This window comes from Carcharodon carcharias, chromosome 21, assembly GCF_017639515.1.
Source record: "Carcharodon carcharias isolate sCarCar2 chromosome 21, sCarCar2.pri, whole genome shotgun sequence".
NCBI lineage: Eukaryota > Metazoa > Chordata > Chondrichthyes > Lamniformes > Lamnidae > Carcharodon > Carcharodon carcharias.
The window spans coordinates 24,217,750-24,235,242 of record NC_054487.1 but is presented as its reverse complement, the minus strand read 5'-3'; the positions used below and the strand labels follow the sequence as shown (position 1 = coordinate 24,235,242).

At 45.9% G+C, this 17,493-nt stretch overlaps 1 protein-coding gene and 1 non-coding gene across 5 annotated transcripts in view; both read left to right on the top strand.

Moving 5' to 3' along the window:
• The window catches only part of LOC121293411 (tubby-related protein 3-like), a 142,040-nt gene that overhangs the window by 100,780 nt on the left and 23,767 nt on the right, over nucleotides 1–17,493 (top strand). For all 4 annotated transcript variants that reach the window (XM_041216472.1, XM_041216474.1, XM_041216471.1 and 1 more), the window contains 3 exons: nucleotides 10,672–10,833; nucleotides 12,778–12,893; nucleotides 15,917–16,114. In XM_041216472.1, coding sequence (XP_041072406.1) covers nucleotides 10,672–10,833; nucleotides 12,778–12,893; nucleotides 15,917–16,114 — 476 coding nt within the window. The remainder of the gene's footprint in view (nucleotides 1–10,671; nucleotides 10,834–12,777; nucleotides 12,894–15,916; nucleotides 16,115–17,493) is intronic.
• On the top strand, nucleotides 14,191–14,309 carry LOC121293435. The gene has a single exon (XR_005946517.1). It is a non-coding gene; the product is annotated as a 5S ribosomal RNA (ribosomal RNA).

Here is a 17,493-nt window from a genome sequence, read left to right as displayed (position 1 = left end):
CAAGGAGCGTCTAGGACTTTCCACATGTTGCAGGTGGCACATAACATGGGACTGAGCTGCCCTGCCTTGCCTCTAGTTGAAAAGAAACCCTTACTGTACGTTAAACACAGTAAAAAAACGGTTAAATTATTTATGTACTTTAAATAAAAACTAGAACTCCTAAACCTTTCTTAACTTAATCTATTTTAAACTGGAGAAAAACACTTCCCCACTATTCACCAATCAGCTCTCACCTTTGTGCTGACGTCACTTTTTGAAGCTTCCCCACACTCGCGCTGGTTCTGATCTCTCCACTGCGCTCTCGCGCTGCCTTGTGATGTCAATCTTGTTATTTTCAACAAGGACTGACTGCAGGACATTCTTCCCAGACAGCTTCACCACGATGCTGACTGCAGGACACTCTTCCCAGTTTACACTGTTCCCCACAGCACTAGTTAACCTCCTTGCGAAGATTATGACCTAAAATTGTTGAGACTAGAAGGCTGGTTAAGCGTTGTTCCTCAAACTTGCGTTGAGCTTCTTTGGGAGTGTGAAAGGCTGATGATGTAGAAATCAGAGAGGGATAGAGAATTTGAAGTGGCAAGTGACGTGTAGATCAGTATCATGCTTGCGGACTGAATGAAGAGGCTGCGCAATGTGATCACACAATCTACATTAGAAGAGATTATGTCATGAGCAGAGAATACAGTAGTCCTACATCGAAAGAAGTCCAAGTAAATTGTTGTTTCATCTGGAAGGTGAGCTTGGGGCCCTAGACAATGTGAAGGGAGGAAGTGAAAAGGCAGGTGTGGTATCTTCTGTGTTTGCATGGGAAGGTGCCATGGGAAGGGGAATGGGTGTTGATGGTGGTAGAAGAATGAACCAGAATATCATGGCGAAAATGATCTCTTCAGAATGCTTCATGGGGAGGTCAAGATGTTTTTGGAGATGGCTGAGGATTTGTTGAATATGGGGGCTGATGGAGTGGAAAGTGATGATAAGGAGACCCTATTGCGATTCTGGGAAAGAGGTGAAAGTGAGCGCAGAAATGCAGGAAGTAGGATGACTTGATCAAAGCCCCTGTCAATCACAGTAGAGAGGGATCCTCAGTTGAGACAGTGGTGCGAAAGGTGAAATTGTCAGAACAGTTGCTACCGAGACAGAGAAACTGGCAGAATGGTGTAAATTTCTTATACAACTTAGGGTGGGAGGAAGTGAAATCAAGGTGGATGCGGGAGTCACTGGGCTTATATTAAACAATGATGAGCTGCCTATCCTTGGTGATGGAAATGATAGGCATGGAAATGAAGATTCTGAGATAGACCACATGAATGTGAGGGAGGAGTGGACATTAGAAGCAAAGTTGATTACGTTTTCAGGCGAGGGCCAAAGGATAGTCTTCAATGTACCATAAAAAGCGGTGAGGGAGAGGTTCTGAGTAGGATTGAAACAAAGAATGTTCTATCAAATGAAAAGGCAGACGTAATTCATACAGGTTCCTGTAGCCAAAACTTGGATTCAGATGTAGTGAGAGGAGTTAAAGGAGAAGTTATTCAATGTAATTTCTGTAGCCAAAACTTGAATTTGGATGTAGTGAGTGGAGTTAAAGGAGAAGTTATTCAATGTAATAACAAGTTCTACCAGGTGGAGGAAGAAGGTAGTATTCGTGGAGGATGAGAATGGTTGGGCCTCCCTTCAGGGAAGAAACTGAGGGCTTACCGCTCCCCCTGGTGGGGGATAGAGGTGTAGAATGAATTGAACATCCATAGTGAAAAGGAGACAGTTAGGGCCAGTAAATTGGAAACGATTAAAGTGACAGAGGGTGTCAGAAGAGTTGTAAATGTAGGTTGAAAGACACTGGGCAAGGGGAGAAAATATTGTCAAGCTAGGAAGAAATATGTTCCATGGGAATAGGCTGAAACGATGGGTCTACCAGGGCAGTCCTGTTTGTGGATCTTGAGAAGGAGGTAGAGGCGGGCTGTGTAGGTTTGGTGGAGTGAGATTGGAGAAGTGGTGGGGGGGGCGTGGGTGGAGTGGGGGGGGGGGGTAGAGAGAGAGAGAGAGAAGATCCCAAGAGGAGATAAGGTCAGTAATGTATGAGAAACACTGGGTGGAATTTTCCGTGCCTGCTGACAGTGGGTGTGATAGGTGGCGTGAGCGAACAATGTGTCACGATCAGTTTCATGACAGCGGGAAGGTGGGTTGCGATTGTTCGCTCAGCCCGCCGATGGGCCGTGTTTCCCACCATCGGTCATCGGGAACCTCATTGTAATATAGCAGCATATCATTATCAGGCCATCCTGCCAGGTTCCTGCATCCCCACTGGATTGTCCATCCACATCGGCGGGAAAGCACGCTGTCGTGTTTCACAACAGCACAGAGGTGACGTGCACTTGGCGGCCTTCACTGTGGGTAAACTGGAGGTGAGTGCACAGCAACGTTCTGCAGAGCTCGTCAGGGTCGCCTGTTGCTTTGCAGGCTTCAGGGGTGCCAGGGTGTGGGAGGTGGTCAGGGCGAAGTGCCACCCTGCCTCAGGGGCAACTTTTGAGGGTGAGGGGGAGTAGGGGGCAATGCCATCCTGTCTAGGAGGTGACTTGTGGCAGGGGGGCAAGGGCAGCTCTGCCGTTGAATATAACACACAAGCATTTGGGGTAGGGTGGGCGAGGGAAGTAGCCACACACTCGGGGAAACCTATAGAAAGTGTCCATTCCTTTGCAACTGAGACAGTTCAGGCACAGCCACATTGATATGATTGGTGTTGGGCTCCTAGCTTACCTGTCCACTCGAGCAATGCAGAGGCATCAAAGTGCCACCAAGTTCTATGAAGCTCCTCCCTGCCACCTCCCCCACGCCCCTGCCCCTGGCACAGACTGCAAATTCATGAGCACTTTAGTGGACTGCAGGGCAGTTGGACTGTACACCTACAATCTCCTTGCTGAAGCTGGCCTTGTAGCAGTCACTGCTGGAGGTGCTCACAGCCCCTTGCATTGTCAGCATCCCGGTTTGGACCAGTCTCCCTCATGGTTCAAGCTAACAGGGCAGCCATGCCGCGCACTGATCTCTGGCCATCCAAGTGGTGGCCAGGACTCTCTCGGAAGCGTTAAGGGGCCGTCACACTTAACCAGAACAGGTTCTTAGTACACCCATGCTAACCACTTGCCCCTCTCTTTCATCCTGTAGGAGGAGTACATCAGGATCATGGAGCCTGGTGAATTAGCCAGGAGGCTCCTGGCAAAAGCAGCAACAGCAACCTCAAGAAGGGGCGGCTGCAGCTCCCGCACAGCCTGCCCAAGAGCCACACCGAGCCATTGCAGGCCGGCCTCCAGTGACACCCAGGGTCTGTAGACACCTCCTTTCATTCCTGCAGATGACCAAAAACCGGTGTAGCTGAAGACTGCGAATGTCTAGGGAACTGGTTGCTCACACCTGCCAGTTACTGCAGGATTTGGCACTAAGGAGACATGGAGGGTATCCAGTGCCAGTGGCTGTGAAAGTGACCGTGGTACTTAATTTCCATGCCAGTGGCTCCTTTCAGAGATCCATAGGTGACATCTGTGGGATCTCTCAAACCTCCACTCACAAATGCATCCATGAGGCCCCGGATGCCATCTTCATAAGGGCACACAACTTTGTGCATTTTGCCTGGGACCAGAGCAGTCAGGATGCAAGACTGATTGGATTCGCCCAGATCTCAGATTTCCCACAGGTGCAGGGTGCAGGCTGCACTCTTGTGGTGCTCAGATCTCCATCACAGCACATGGTGGACTACATCAACCACAAGGCCTTCCATTCGCTGAATGTGCAGCTGGTGTGCAACCAGCAGAAATGCATCCCGCCAGTGTGCGCATAGCTTCCAGGGAGTCTGTGCAATGCCTACATCCTCAGTCGGTCACAGAATCACAGTGCAGAAGAGGCCCTTCGGCCCATTGAGTCTGCACTGACACATGAGAAATACCTGACCTACCTACCTAATCCCATTTACCAGCACTTGGCCCATAGCCTTGAATGTTATGACTTGCCAAGTGCTCGTCCAGGTACTTTTTAAAGGATGTGAGACTGCATTCTAGACCGTCACCACCCTCTGGGTAAAAAAGCTTTTCCTCACATCCCCCCTAAACCTCCTGCCCCTCACCTTGAACTTATGCCCCCTTGTGACTGACCCTTCAACTAAGAGGAACAACTGCTCCCTATCCACCCTGTCCATGCCCCTCATAATCTTGTACACCTCGATCAGGTTGCCCCTCAGTCTTCTCTGCTCCAACGAAAACAACTCAAGTCTATCCAACCTCTCTTCATAACTTAAATGTTTCATCCCAGGCAACATCCTGGTGAATCTCCTCTGCACCTCCTCCAGTGCAATCACATCCTTCCTATAATGTGGCAACCAGAACTGTGCACAGTACTCCAGCTGTGGCCTCACCAAGATTTTATACAACTCCGATATGACCTCCTTACTTTTGTAATCTATGCCTCGAATGATAAAGGCAAGTGTCCCATATGCCTTTTTCACCACCCCACTAACATGCCCTTCCGCTTTCAGAGATCTATGGACACACACGCCAAGATCCCTTTGTTCCTCAGAACAAAATCCACTCAATGCTGTTCATTGAATACTTCCTTGTCAAATTACTCCTTCCAAGGTGTATCACCTCTCATTTTTCAGGGTTAAATTCTCTCTGCCATTTATCTGCCCATTTGACCATCCTGTCTATATCTTCCTGTAGCCCAAGACACTCAACCTCACTGTTAACCACCCGGCCAATCTTTGTGTCATCCGCAAACTTACTAATCCTACCCCCCACATAGTCATCTATGTCATTTATATAAATGACGAACAATAGGGGACTGAGCACAGATCCCTGTGATACGCCAATGGACACTGGCTTCCAGTCACTAAAGCATCCTTCTGTCATCACCCTCTGCCTCCGATAACTAAGCCAATTTTGAATCCACCTTATCAAATTACCTTGTATCCCATGTGCCTTTGCCTTATTTATAAGTCGCCCATGTGGGACCTTGTCAAAGACTTTGCTGAAATCCATATAAACTACATCAACTGCACTAACCTCATCTACACACCTGGTCACCTCCTCAAAAAATGTAATCAAATTTGTTAGGCATGACCTCCCTCTGACAAAGCCATGCTGACTATCCCTGATCAAACCTTGCCTCTCCAAGTGGAGATAGATACTCTCCTTCAGAATTTTCTCCAATAGTTTCCCTGCCACTGACGTGAGACTCACTGGTCTGTAGTTCCCTGGCTTATCTCTACAACCCTTCTTAAATAGCAGAACCACATTAGCTGTTCTCCAGTCCTCTGGCACCTCCCCCGTAGCCAGAGAGGAATTAAAAATTTGGGTCAGAGCCCCTGCGATCTCCTCCCTTGCCTCCCTCAGCAGTCTAGGATACAAATCATCCGGACCTGGAGACTTGGCCACTTTTAAGCCTGCCAACACCTCCAATACCTTGTCACTCCCTATATCAATTTGCTTAAGAACCTCGCAGTCTCTCTCCCCGAGTTCGATACCTTCATCCTCATTCCCTTGGGTGAAGACAGATGTGAAGTATTCATTCAATATTCTAGTGATGTCCTCTGGCTCCACCCATAGATTGCCCCCTTGGTCCCTTGTGGGCCCTGCTCTTTCCCTGGTTATCCTCTTCCCATTGATACATTTACAGAATATCTTGGGATTTTCCCTACTTTTACTAGCCAGAGCTTTCTCATATCCCTTCTTGCTCTCCTAATTGCTTTCTTAAGCTCCACCCTGCACTTTCTGTACTCCACTAATATCTCTGCTGATTTGCTTCCCTTGTACCTGCCAAAAGCCTCTCTTTTCCTTCTCATCGTAACCTGAATATCTCTGGTCATCCATGGTTCTCTGCTTGTTACTCCTTCCTATCATCCTAGAGGGAACATGTTGAGCCTGTACTCTCCCCATTTCCTTTTTGAATGCCCCCCACTGTTCCTCTGTAGATTTCCTCACAAGTAACTGTTCCCAGTCTACCTTGGCCAGCTCCTGCCTTATTTTACTAAAATCCACTCTCCCCCAATCCAAAACATTTTTTTGCAACTTGTCGATTTCTTTGTCCATAACAAACTTAAACTGTACTGTTTGTGGTTGCTATCATTAAAATGCTCGCCCACCACCACGTCAGCCACCTGTCAGGATCCCTGGATTCTTCCAGGGTCCACAGAAGCTGCAGGGATGGCTCCTCGGGGACAAGGGCTACCCACAGAGGCTATAGCTGATGACACTTGCGCAGTGGCCTCAGACTGTAGCAGAGCAATGATATAATGAGACATGCTACAGCTTGCACCTTTGTGGAGCAGACCATTGGCTGAAGATGAAGTTCTGCTGCCTGGAACACTCTGATGGAGTCCACAGAGGGTGCCATGTATCATTGTCATCTGCTGCGCCCTTTACAACCAATGGGGAGACGAGCTGGCTGAGGAGAAGATGGAGGAGCTGCACATCTCCTCCGATGAGGAGGACCCTGACGGGAATGAGGCTGATGAGGTCCTCTGAGGTGATGAGGATGAGGTCCTCGCACTGACTAGATGAGGCAGGCACGCTCAGGAGACCCTCATAGCTGCTAGATTTGTGGAGGGTGATGACGACATGCAGTGAGGTGACCCCATAGTTCCTCATATCGCATTTGTGAACGTTTGACTCCAGTATGGCTTATGGTAATGCAAATTACCTCTGTGAGAATGCTCCTGTCATGGAGACACAGCAGAGGCCCTAATATCGATTGCAGGAGGATGATGACGACATGCAGTGAGGTCACTCCATAAATCATCTCACAGCCTCTGAGAACGTCTGACTCCTGTCTGGCCAAGGGCTGCTGGCTTGCGCTCCATGATCAGGGTCATATTGTAGAGACGCAGCTATGAAACTTGAGAAGCATCTGATGCTGTGTCCACCTTCAACACCTGAGCCCTTCAGGAGCTGGAGCACAGCATCAGTGGTCACAGATGCTGAAGAGATGGGGACCAGCCTTTTCATAAAGATGCTGAGAGCACATCGAGAGAATGAGAGAACTCTGTGGTGCCTGCCCACTACGTTCTGGCAGCAATGACAGGCACTGCCAAGGTGCAGGTATCAGTAATGTCTCCAGGGAGTGTGAGACTGGACCATCACTTTGGCCTGAAGACTGCACAGAGCACAGGGAGGAGGCCCTGGACTGAGACACCTGCCGTTATCTTGTGCAGAAGGGTTTCACATCCGAGTGACAAGAACACTGCTCATTAGAACAAGGAGCCAGAAGCAGGGAGACATTCTTGGGAATTTATTGACAATAGTGAACAGTATGTCCAAGTGATTAACACCCATGCCCATTCTCCTTAATCGTCCTAACTCCGCCGCTACGTCTTGATGTTCCCCAGACATCCACAGCGGAAGTGGAGGCAGCCTGCTGACTGTGAACCCCATATCTAAGATGACTTTGGTGGGCATCCTCTGGAGGTCCGACACTTGGAGGGCCCTGGCCAGCTTTCAGGGTCCTGCTGTATGGCAGTGGCACTCTCCTTGGCCTGTGGAGCTAGAGCTGCTGAGGCTAGAGGAAGAGGGGAGTCGGATGGGCCGGACGCTCTCAGAGTCACCTGGATGGATGGGCCCAGAGTGTGCACTTACTGATCCTCCTCCCTATGGGGCCCAAGGCTGCCTCAGGAGCAGGGGTATCTGGAATGAGATCAAGCTGCCCGGCACCCCTCTCACATACACACTGCTGGAGGCCAACTATGACATCAGCGATGGAGTTGTGCCCGTGCAACAGTGGAGGAGCAAAGTCCTGGGCCAAAGCCTCCATGGCGGCCACTATTTACCAGTGTTGACCTCGGTGCATTAGCATGCTGGTGTTATCACCTCAGATTGAAGGTGGACGGATTTCTCCATCGTGCCTTGAAATCTGAGGAGTGTAGTGGACGTCCCTTCCTGATATTCTTGAGCTTGTCTTTGCAGCTCCAGCAACTGAGACAAGACTGAGTCCAGAGGCTCGCCATCTGACTCGGACTCAGCAATGTTCTGGCCTCCAGCAGTCCTCCAAGTGCCAGACACCTGGGAAGTCCCTGCCGCCACCTGCAGTGGATCAGATGGTGTGAATGTGATCCCCAGGCTACTCTAAAGCTAGGTCCCACCAAGGTGTCTGTCTCTGCACTGATGGAGGGTGTGGGTGAGTGCTGTGACAGGACTTCAGGGAGGATGCCTCCAGATCCCTCTTCGGAGCTTGATTGGAGGCCCTGGGTCATGGATTCCGTCAGCCGTTTGGCAGATGTGCCTGCGAAAGCAAGGAGAGATAAGTAGTGCGTGACAGTGGCCTGTGAAACAGGGCACATCACTCACAGTATCGTCGTCTGATGGATGTTGCACTGCTGGATCCTCACTTAGTAGAGCAATGCCGACCTCACAGTCAGCACAGGACCGGTCCAGATCCTCACTGGCCAGCTGGATGGCTCTGTTTTCAAAGCTCGTGAGGACCTTGATTTCGGGCATTCCACTGCCGGTCTGCGACCTCTCTCTTGTTGTATGCCAGCTTGTCCTGCATGGATAGAGGTGGAGAGAGTATAAGCAGGATGCCTGCCAGGCCAGATACAAGTATGCTTGGTCTGTGTGCGTGTTGAGTGGTCCCATGGACAGGATGAGAACAATGACAGTAAGTGTGTGGGAGAGTGAATGGTGATGTCTCTTGAACTGGTAGTGAGTGAGGGCCCTGTGGATGTATGCTGGGCTTGTGAGCGTGTGCATTGAGAGTGATGAAAAGAGTGACTTACCCTGGTGGAACAGAGGAGATCATTCACCCTCTTGTGGCACTGGGTGGCTGTCCTCTTCTGAAGGTGTTGACGCTGACCGTCCGCATCCCAAGCCGGATTGGTCATGTTGCTGCCTATTCTGCAGCCAGAGCAGGGGTACAGGACATCCCTGCGGGCCTCCACAGCATTCAAAAGTCACTTGGGAGATCCTCATTAAGCCAGGGGGTGGGGGGGGGCTGCAGTCACCTTCAGTTTCAGGGCCATGTCTTCCATGCAGCAGTAGTGAGCTGGAAGCACTGAGATGTGTGCTTGCAGCTGGACTTTAAACATGGTGCTGACTGTAATGCAGCGGCGGGGTGATGGCGGGCGGGAGAATGAAAGCCCCCCCGACCCCCCCCGCCATGGAAATGGTGTGTTTCCCGGGAGTGCATAATTAATGAGGCAGGTTTGGGATGATGTGTGTAAGCCATCTATTGCTGCCAGTGGATAAATTGTCGATTTATCCATCTGTTATAGCACTTAGTGCAAATTTGGAAAAATTCCGCCCACTGGCTTGATGTCCTATCCAATTACGGTCCAGGTAGGAGAAGCACTGCAAGTTCAAACGGAGGTTAATAAGACTGAGTAAGGAATTGATATTGATGTCACTCTGGCAGTTTCCAATGAAAAGACCGAGAGAGAGTGAGAGGCCCAAAGGAAGGGTCCAGGTGGAACAAGAATTCTGAAGATGGGAAAAGGGGAAGTCTTCTGGTTAGAGTGGGCGTAGGCGTAGTGCTGAAGGCAAAGAAGAAGAGCACAACATTATGGCTAAATATCATGGAGATGTTTGCAATTGTGTGTGGATTTGAAACATAAAGGGTAGAATTTAAATTTGAATTCATATGGAGTAATTTAGAGCTGGGCAGTTGCTGAGGAGAGTTGTGGCTGTGGATGTGATGTTTAGTAGAGACCGTGACTAAACGCATGAAAATAATAGCAATGAAGGTGGACAAGGTAAAAGACAAATGACAATCCCAATGGAGAGAACAACTGAATTTTAAAGTTGGCATTGCTGGAAGAGATATGGGGCAGTGAATTAAACATGGACAAAAGCAAAATACTGCAGGTGCTGGAAATCTGAAGTAAAGACAGCAGGCTAGGCAGCACCTCCCTCAGGTCAATGCCATTTCATCAGAATTGGAAGAAGATTCAGAAGTTTATAAGCAAGCAATGAAGGCATTGTGGCAACTTCAAGGTGCTGCAGACCTATAGTCACAAACAAGCTGATGAGTATGTGGAATCTTTTCCTGTTGACAGTAATGGTGTTGTTGGAGGAAGCATATCGTGAATACATTGCAATCTGTGACTCCTTGAATCTTGGGTATTTGTATCATTCCTTAAAATTGCAATGCTTTGTCATACTATGCATTGGAAAGTGGATGAAATGATATTCTCTAGCAAACTATACATCAGTGCCTAGCTGATTGGCTAATGATTCTGGACGGCCCCTGTGGAAACCTGACATGACCCTGTTGCATAAAGTTAAAAGGCAGTTTTGATCTTTACAGTTACTGGAAGAGCAGAGACTGTGGAGCAAATTGAAGTGCATGGCATAACTTACTGATGCCTTCCTTTACGAGCGTTGCATGCACAAGTATGGTTCCTGAACCTGTATAATCTTGGGAGAACTGGGGAGTGGCTGCCATGCACTCCTGTGCTGCCTAGCCCCCTCCCTTTGGTTCTTTTAAAGAAAGAAGAGTAGCAATGATATGGGATGTTTCCAGTGGGAATTGGTAGGGGAGAGGGATTTAACAAAACTTTGTGACAAAAGACCCACATGTCAATAGGTTTTTTTATTTGTTCTTGGGATGTGAATGTCACTGTCAAGGACGTTTCAGTATTAATATTAATGAGACTAGCATTAATGTGAGTTACTAAAAAAAAAAATGTTTTTCTGCCTGCAGGTATTGATGGGCCAGGGGCCTTCATAAGCAATGAGGTACAGGAAGTTAACACCAAAATCCAAATCCTTTCAGTTGGACAATCAGTGACAGCTAGTGATGAAGTTGAAGCACCTGTGGACTCTGCATCAAAACCAGACATTCAAGAAGTAATGGAACAAAGGGGTAGGGTATTTCACCAATCCTGTTTGTCTCAGTTTCTTTTAACTTTTTAAAGGTTTTTTAGATATAATCTAAATAATGCTATTTGTGAACATGGTAAAAAGGGAATGAGCTGGATGATTGTTGTACCTTATTATTAATTATATCTTTGAGTTTTCAACTTCTATGTTGGCTGAGTGCTTTCCTCCAGTCAGATGGTTTCAAGTCCCACTCAAGGGACTTGAGCACTTAATCTAGGTTGACAATTAAGTGCAGTGTTGAGGAAGTGTTGCACTGTCGGAGGGTGGGCTTGGCTTAAATAGCCAAGTGGTTCTGGGTTTGTAACCCCAAGATCAAGAGTTCAAATCTCACAATGGCAAACTATGAAACAATGTCACTTCATCTGAAACAGATGGAAACAGGTTTACTCAAAAGAGTATCAAGAGTTCACATCTCACAATGGCAAACTATGAAACAATGTAACTTCATCTGAAACAGATGGAAACATGTTTGTACTCGAAAGAGTTACAAAGAGACTGTCGGAGGGTGCTGTCTTTTGAATGAGTACTTAACCCAATTAAGTCCTATCTACACTTGTGTGAATATAAAACATTCTGATTGTAATGTATCCAACAATCACTGTTAGAACTGTCAATTACTTTCTGTTTCTATTGACTCAGTCAATCCATTCATAATTTTAGACAACACTATCAAAATGTCCCTTAATCTCTTCTACAAAAACAACTGCAATTTTTCACCTCTGCCTTTGCATTTGTGGTTTCCTCATAGTAACAGCTTTCTGGTGAATCTGGGCTATATCTTCTGTGTTGCCTCAAAATCATCCATCTGGTGTGGAGTCCAAAACTGCACAGGGTTCCTCCATATTTAATTGTATTCAGTGCAGGTGATGGAGATTTCACCTGCTGGCTGGAGAGCCGGCAAGAGCCCTGCGTTATCTCATTCGCCAAGACCTACCACATTAAGTGCCCATCAGGCACATGGGTGGACAGTGGTAGGCCTTCCTTGGGATATAGAACCCTGGGGGTGGAAGTCCCGCCCATGAGAGTTGCCACAAAATGGAGGCTGGAAGCTGTGCTTTGCAGGCAGTGCCAGAGGTAATGGTGGCTACTGCCAGCAATGCACCCAAGGAGAGGCCTAGAATCAATGAGGGACACAGGCCACAGGTGCATGAGGGTGGGATGGGGGTTGCGGAGGTGGGTAGTTGGCAGCAAAGGCAGGGGTGTGGCTCACAACGGGCCCACCCATTCCCAATGCTAGGTCCCCCCTACTCTCGGAAACAAGGTTTGCTTTTCAGACTTCCCACATTGAGACTCCCACTGCCTGCCATTGATTGAATACCATTGATGGCAGGACAAGTCCGTTAAGTGAGCGTTAATTACCCACTTATGGACCTCAATTGGCAGTGGAATGTAAAGGCCATCCAAGAACCTTCTTGCTGGGCTTAATCAGGGCCGAGGGCAGAAGGCAGTGGGATCCTGACCCTCCACCCTTCAACCCATATAAATGCTCCCACCTCCAAACTCACTTTGAGAAATAGTCTTACTAAGGTTTTATATAGATTAATCATGTCACCTCAAATCTTATATTCCATACCTCTTGCCTTAAAACTAAGTGTTCTAATTAGCTTTTTCTAATGGCTTTACCCATATGGGGTGGTGCTTTTAATGCCTTATGAACCTGAACCTTAAATTTCTCCTATTGCATATCACGCAACCTTCCTCATTCAAAGTGCAAAATTTACTATTTTTTCTTCCTTGGGCTTAGTGATGTTGAAATCCACATACTACTATTTGTATTAACTTCTCTAATCGCAGTGGACTGTGATGCCTAAGTGATGCAGCAGCCTACTTAACTGTTAATTTTTTTCTGCAGGAATCACAATTTAAAAAACAAAATTATTTTTGAAATGTTTAAATATGGGGGTAAATAAACTTCTTATAAATACAGGAATCTCTGGAAGCATGAACTTTGAAGAAGCTGATGAGGAGAATGACAATACTTCAAGCTCACAGAGTTACGAAAATGTAAGGCCCTTGTCTGCCACCAGCAAGCAATCAAACAAAGTAAGAGATTAATTGTGCTTAAGAGGTTTGAATTTAAAGAAATATTGTTGTCCCTTCAGGGAGGCTAAGTGGTAAAACAATTATGCAATACTGCTTATAATAGTCTAAGATGTTAATAGCACCTTCTCTCCACTGCATAGAATGTTTCCTGAAATTGAACACACACATAACAACCCCTAAGTCTCTTGATGAGCTACTTTGTAATTGCCCACCAAGTTTCTAATTTTCACCCTTCATTCTCCTATTTATATAAAAAATGTTTTTCTCCATTCTCAGGAGAAGCTTCTGGCATTCTGTCAGCAAGTCCTTTAACAATTTGGCATAGGATCCACTGTAGTCTTATGGGCATGAAGTTAAATTTCTTCATTCTGTGACATCATGTTTCTGTGCACTTTACAGATAGACTTTTAGCTCTGAAGTGGTATTAAAATTAATGCACTGTAGTGTAGCTGGGTCATGGTTCTGAGGAATGTGTCTGGGCTCTGGTGCTGGGAGTGATGCGAGGAGCAATATGTTTCTGGGCTGCTGAGAGCAAATACATCTTTGCATGGGAGTGGGTTTCAGTTCTTAACCAGAATAAGAAGAAAGGTGTAGCAGTTATTTTTCTATGTTCTATAGCTGTCAAAAAGCACCACTGCTCACTGAGATGCCAGATATTGTCCTGAAGTAAAATTTCTGGAAGATAGCACTGAATTAAATAAGTGTGTAAAAATAATAAATACCTTCCCAAAAGGAATGTATAAAATATTAGATTTTTTTTTTTGCTCCTGGGACCCACATTCAAATCCAGCTGATGGATTGGATTGTAAGTGTCTCTTCTGGCCCTTAGGGTGTTATTTGTATTAATTGAGGTTAAATACATACAGGTGAAGAGCATTGATTAGATGGTTACTTGAGCATATAGAAAGAGACATTTTAGGCTTGGCCTAAATAGCCAAGTGGTTATAGTACTGGGTTTGTAACCCCAAAATCAAGAGTTCAAATCTCTCAATGGCAAACAATGTAACTTCATCTGAATAGGAACAGATGAAAACATATTTATGCTTGGCCTAAATAGCCAAGTGGTTATGGTACTGGGCTTGTAACCCCAAGATCAAGAGTTCAAATCTCACAATGACAAACTATGAAACAATGTAACTTCATCTGAAACAGATGGAAACAGGTTTACTTAAAAGAGTATCAAGAGTTCAAATCTCACAATGGCAAACTATGAAACAATATAACTACATCTGAATAGCAACAGATGGAAATGTGTTTGTACTCAAAAAAGAGTTACATCTTCCTAACCCTGTGTTATGCCTACGGCCATACTAGTCTGAAAACGCCCGATCTCGTCTGATCTTGGAAGCTAAGCAGACTCAGGCCTTGTTAGTACTTGGATGGGAGACTGCCTGGGAATACCAGGTGCAGTAGGCTTTGCTTGGCCTAAGTAGCCAAGTGGTTATGGTACTGGGTTTGTAACCCCAAGATCAAGAGTTCAAATCTCACAATGGCAAACTATGAAACAATGTAACTTCATCTGAAACAGATGGAAACAGGTTTACTCAAAAGAGTATCAAGAGTTCAAATCTCACAATGGCAAACTATGAAACAATGTAACTTCATCTGAAACAGATGGAAATGGGTTTGTACTCGAAAGAGTTACTTTGAGCTTTTTATCCCAATTTTGTTGATTTGGTTTTCATTTAAAAGATTATCAAGAGTTCAAATCTCACAATGGCAAACTATGAAACAATGTAACTTCATCTGAATAGGAACAGATGGAAACGTGTTTGTACTCAAAAGAGTTACTGACACAGGAGTGGAGTCAGGAGATATATACTTGTAATGGTTTGCCCTGTGAATAAATCTATTCCTGAAAAAGACTGGCTCTGGTTTCCTCCTTCATCAACTGAGTATCAGGAGCATTAAACAATTTAGTCTGAAGGATACAGGTGTGTTCTCCACTGTTTCATGTAAGTGACATCCCAACTCAATTCTGTAGCGATTTTTCAACAAAGGCCAGGAATTTCCACAGAGGAAGGAAGAGATAAAGAAGTTATTTATATAACTAATATGAAATTTTTGCAAAAATATGAATCGAGAGAGGTATTTCCTCAAGCAGCTGTTCTAGATTCAGAAGCAGTTTACAATATGCTAATGATGGGTAAATTCACCAATTCTCCAACTCTACTGAGAACTGGACTCGGAGGGTGAGTGGGTTAGAGATGGGGCCACTCACTGTAGCTCCGATTCATTGGCCTATGCTCCTTTTAAGCACAGCTTCCAAATGGTAAATTTATCTCTGTCTCAACTTAGTTCCAGTGAGTGCAGCCCCACGACACAAATTTGTCATAATTTGATAAGAATAGACACTCTCAACTTCCTGATGGTTGAGAGGATGAAGGCCTGTGTGGTCCTTTACCATGGAGATCAGAAGTCTAGGTTTAATTCTTAATCCATGCTACCCTCTCCTGGAGTAGCAGTTGAGATGCTACATTTTCCCTCAGTTCCAATCTAAATGGAATGAAAATCAGCCAGTTTTTCCACTTTTGTTTTCAAACAAGTGTGCTGGGAAGTGCATCAGTGCAGAATGTTTAAATACTGGTTTTCAACTCCACTGTGATGTCCCGCTTGGTCGAATTGTTTACCAGCTTAGACACTCATGAAGAATGCTTGCTTGGTCAAGATACCAGAAGGCTACTTGCACCATACCATAATCCAGCAAGTTAGAATCTTAAGGTGTGGGGAAAAGAAAGTTGCTTAGAAAAAATTAGGAATGTGTCTCAGAATTGCTAATGAGGGAAATCAGTGTTCTGCTGTAGTGGATTAAGACTTTACTGGAGCAGTCTCCATGGCAAACAGAATAATGGGTCACTAAAGAGTTGGGTGGATTGCTTTGACAAGAGGGACAATTTGTGATCTACTGAAATATCTGTTACAGTGGTCCTGTTTTGCTCGCAAAAGCTTTTGGACTCAGCCCCATCAATGCTACACAGATTTGACAGATTGATTATATTCAATTCTTCACTTCTAATTTATAGGAACCAGCAGCTGCGTCGCTTCCTTCTCCTGGATCCGGCTTAAGTTTGATTGAGATAGACAGTTTGGAGGAATTTGCATTGAGACCTGCCCCTCGAGGAACAACCATCAAATGTAGGATCACCCGGGACAAGAAAGGAATGGACCGTGGCCTCTATCCAACCTATTTTATGCATCTTGAACGAGACGATGGAAAAAGGGTGAGGCAACTCTTGCCTGTAGCTGTAAACTTAGATGGAAAAAACATAAAATACAAATTTACAAGCTCCAACACTATTGATGTTTATCAGTCTTTCAAACAAATTTCAGTACTCTCTGTGGGGAATCAGAACTTGAAAGAGGGTAATTAAATTGTCATCTTATGTTGCCTGAATTGACAGGAGTGTTGGAATAGGAACGTGGAAAGGCTGAAGAGAAAAATGCATTGTTCTTACATTGTGTGCCAAAACATGGACAGTCCACTTGCAAATCAGAAGGATAACATGTGGCCTGTACGTAATAAATATATATAAAAATTTTCCTATCTTGGGAAAGTTTAGTAAGAGGGAATAGATTCATAGATTCAGATAGGAAAGGTGATGTATTAGGTTAGAACAGCTTGCTTCTTGAGTTTAAATGACGGGGCGGTATTTTGTCAGCTCAGCAGAGACAGTTTGGGAGGCAGGAGGGGTGGCAAAATTCCGGTGGCTAGTATGAGGCGGGAAGCCTGATGTGATGACGTTGCTTGATGATATTCCCAGAGGTGGCTGGGCTGGCGGATTGAGGCTCTGCTTAAAGGCAAAAGAAAGGTCATTAAGTCTGTGAAAAGGGTGTTTTTTAATATACATTCATTCATGAGATAAGGGCATTGCCGGCTAGGCTAGTATTTATTGCCCTCCCCTAATTGCCCTTGAGAAGGTGGATAGTGTACTGTCGTCTTGAACTGCTGCAGTCCGTATGGTGTAGGTACACCTACAGTGCTGCTGGGAAGGGAGTTCCAGGACTGACCCAGCGACAGTGAAGGAATGGTGATATATTTCCAAGTTAGGATGGTGAGTAGCTTGGAGAGAAATTTCCAGGCGGCGGTGTTCCCATGGTGATTTTACCAGCTATTTACAATTTTGCAAAGGGCTTAAGAGAACAATGGAGCTCAGAGCCTTGCCAGCTATAAGGAAGCAGAAGTTCAGTGTTGGTTGCAGTCAAGGCCATTGCGAGAGGTAGCATGGAAGTGATAGTAAGGAAACATTGGCAGTACCAATTGGCAGGCTAGCCAAACTTGACGAGGAAACAGACTTTCTGAGTCCTCTCTGATTTGCCATTTGTTGTAGAGATTATGGGTGGGGTGGGGGAGTCGGTGTTGGGAGGCCTTGAGAACTGAGTGCAGTAATTTACAATGAGGCTTATTCACTCAAGCTTTAAGACCTCTAGTCAGGAGGAGCATCAAAGAAGGAGAGAACTGCAGCCAGAGAGAGAGGCTCTAGCACAGTGGGGGGCATGAGAATCATGAGACTGATGGGGGGCATGGGCGAGGATGGCACAGAGAGACATGCTTCCTGTGTGCAGACAACACTACCCACCAGAGAAGGGTTTACCACCAGAG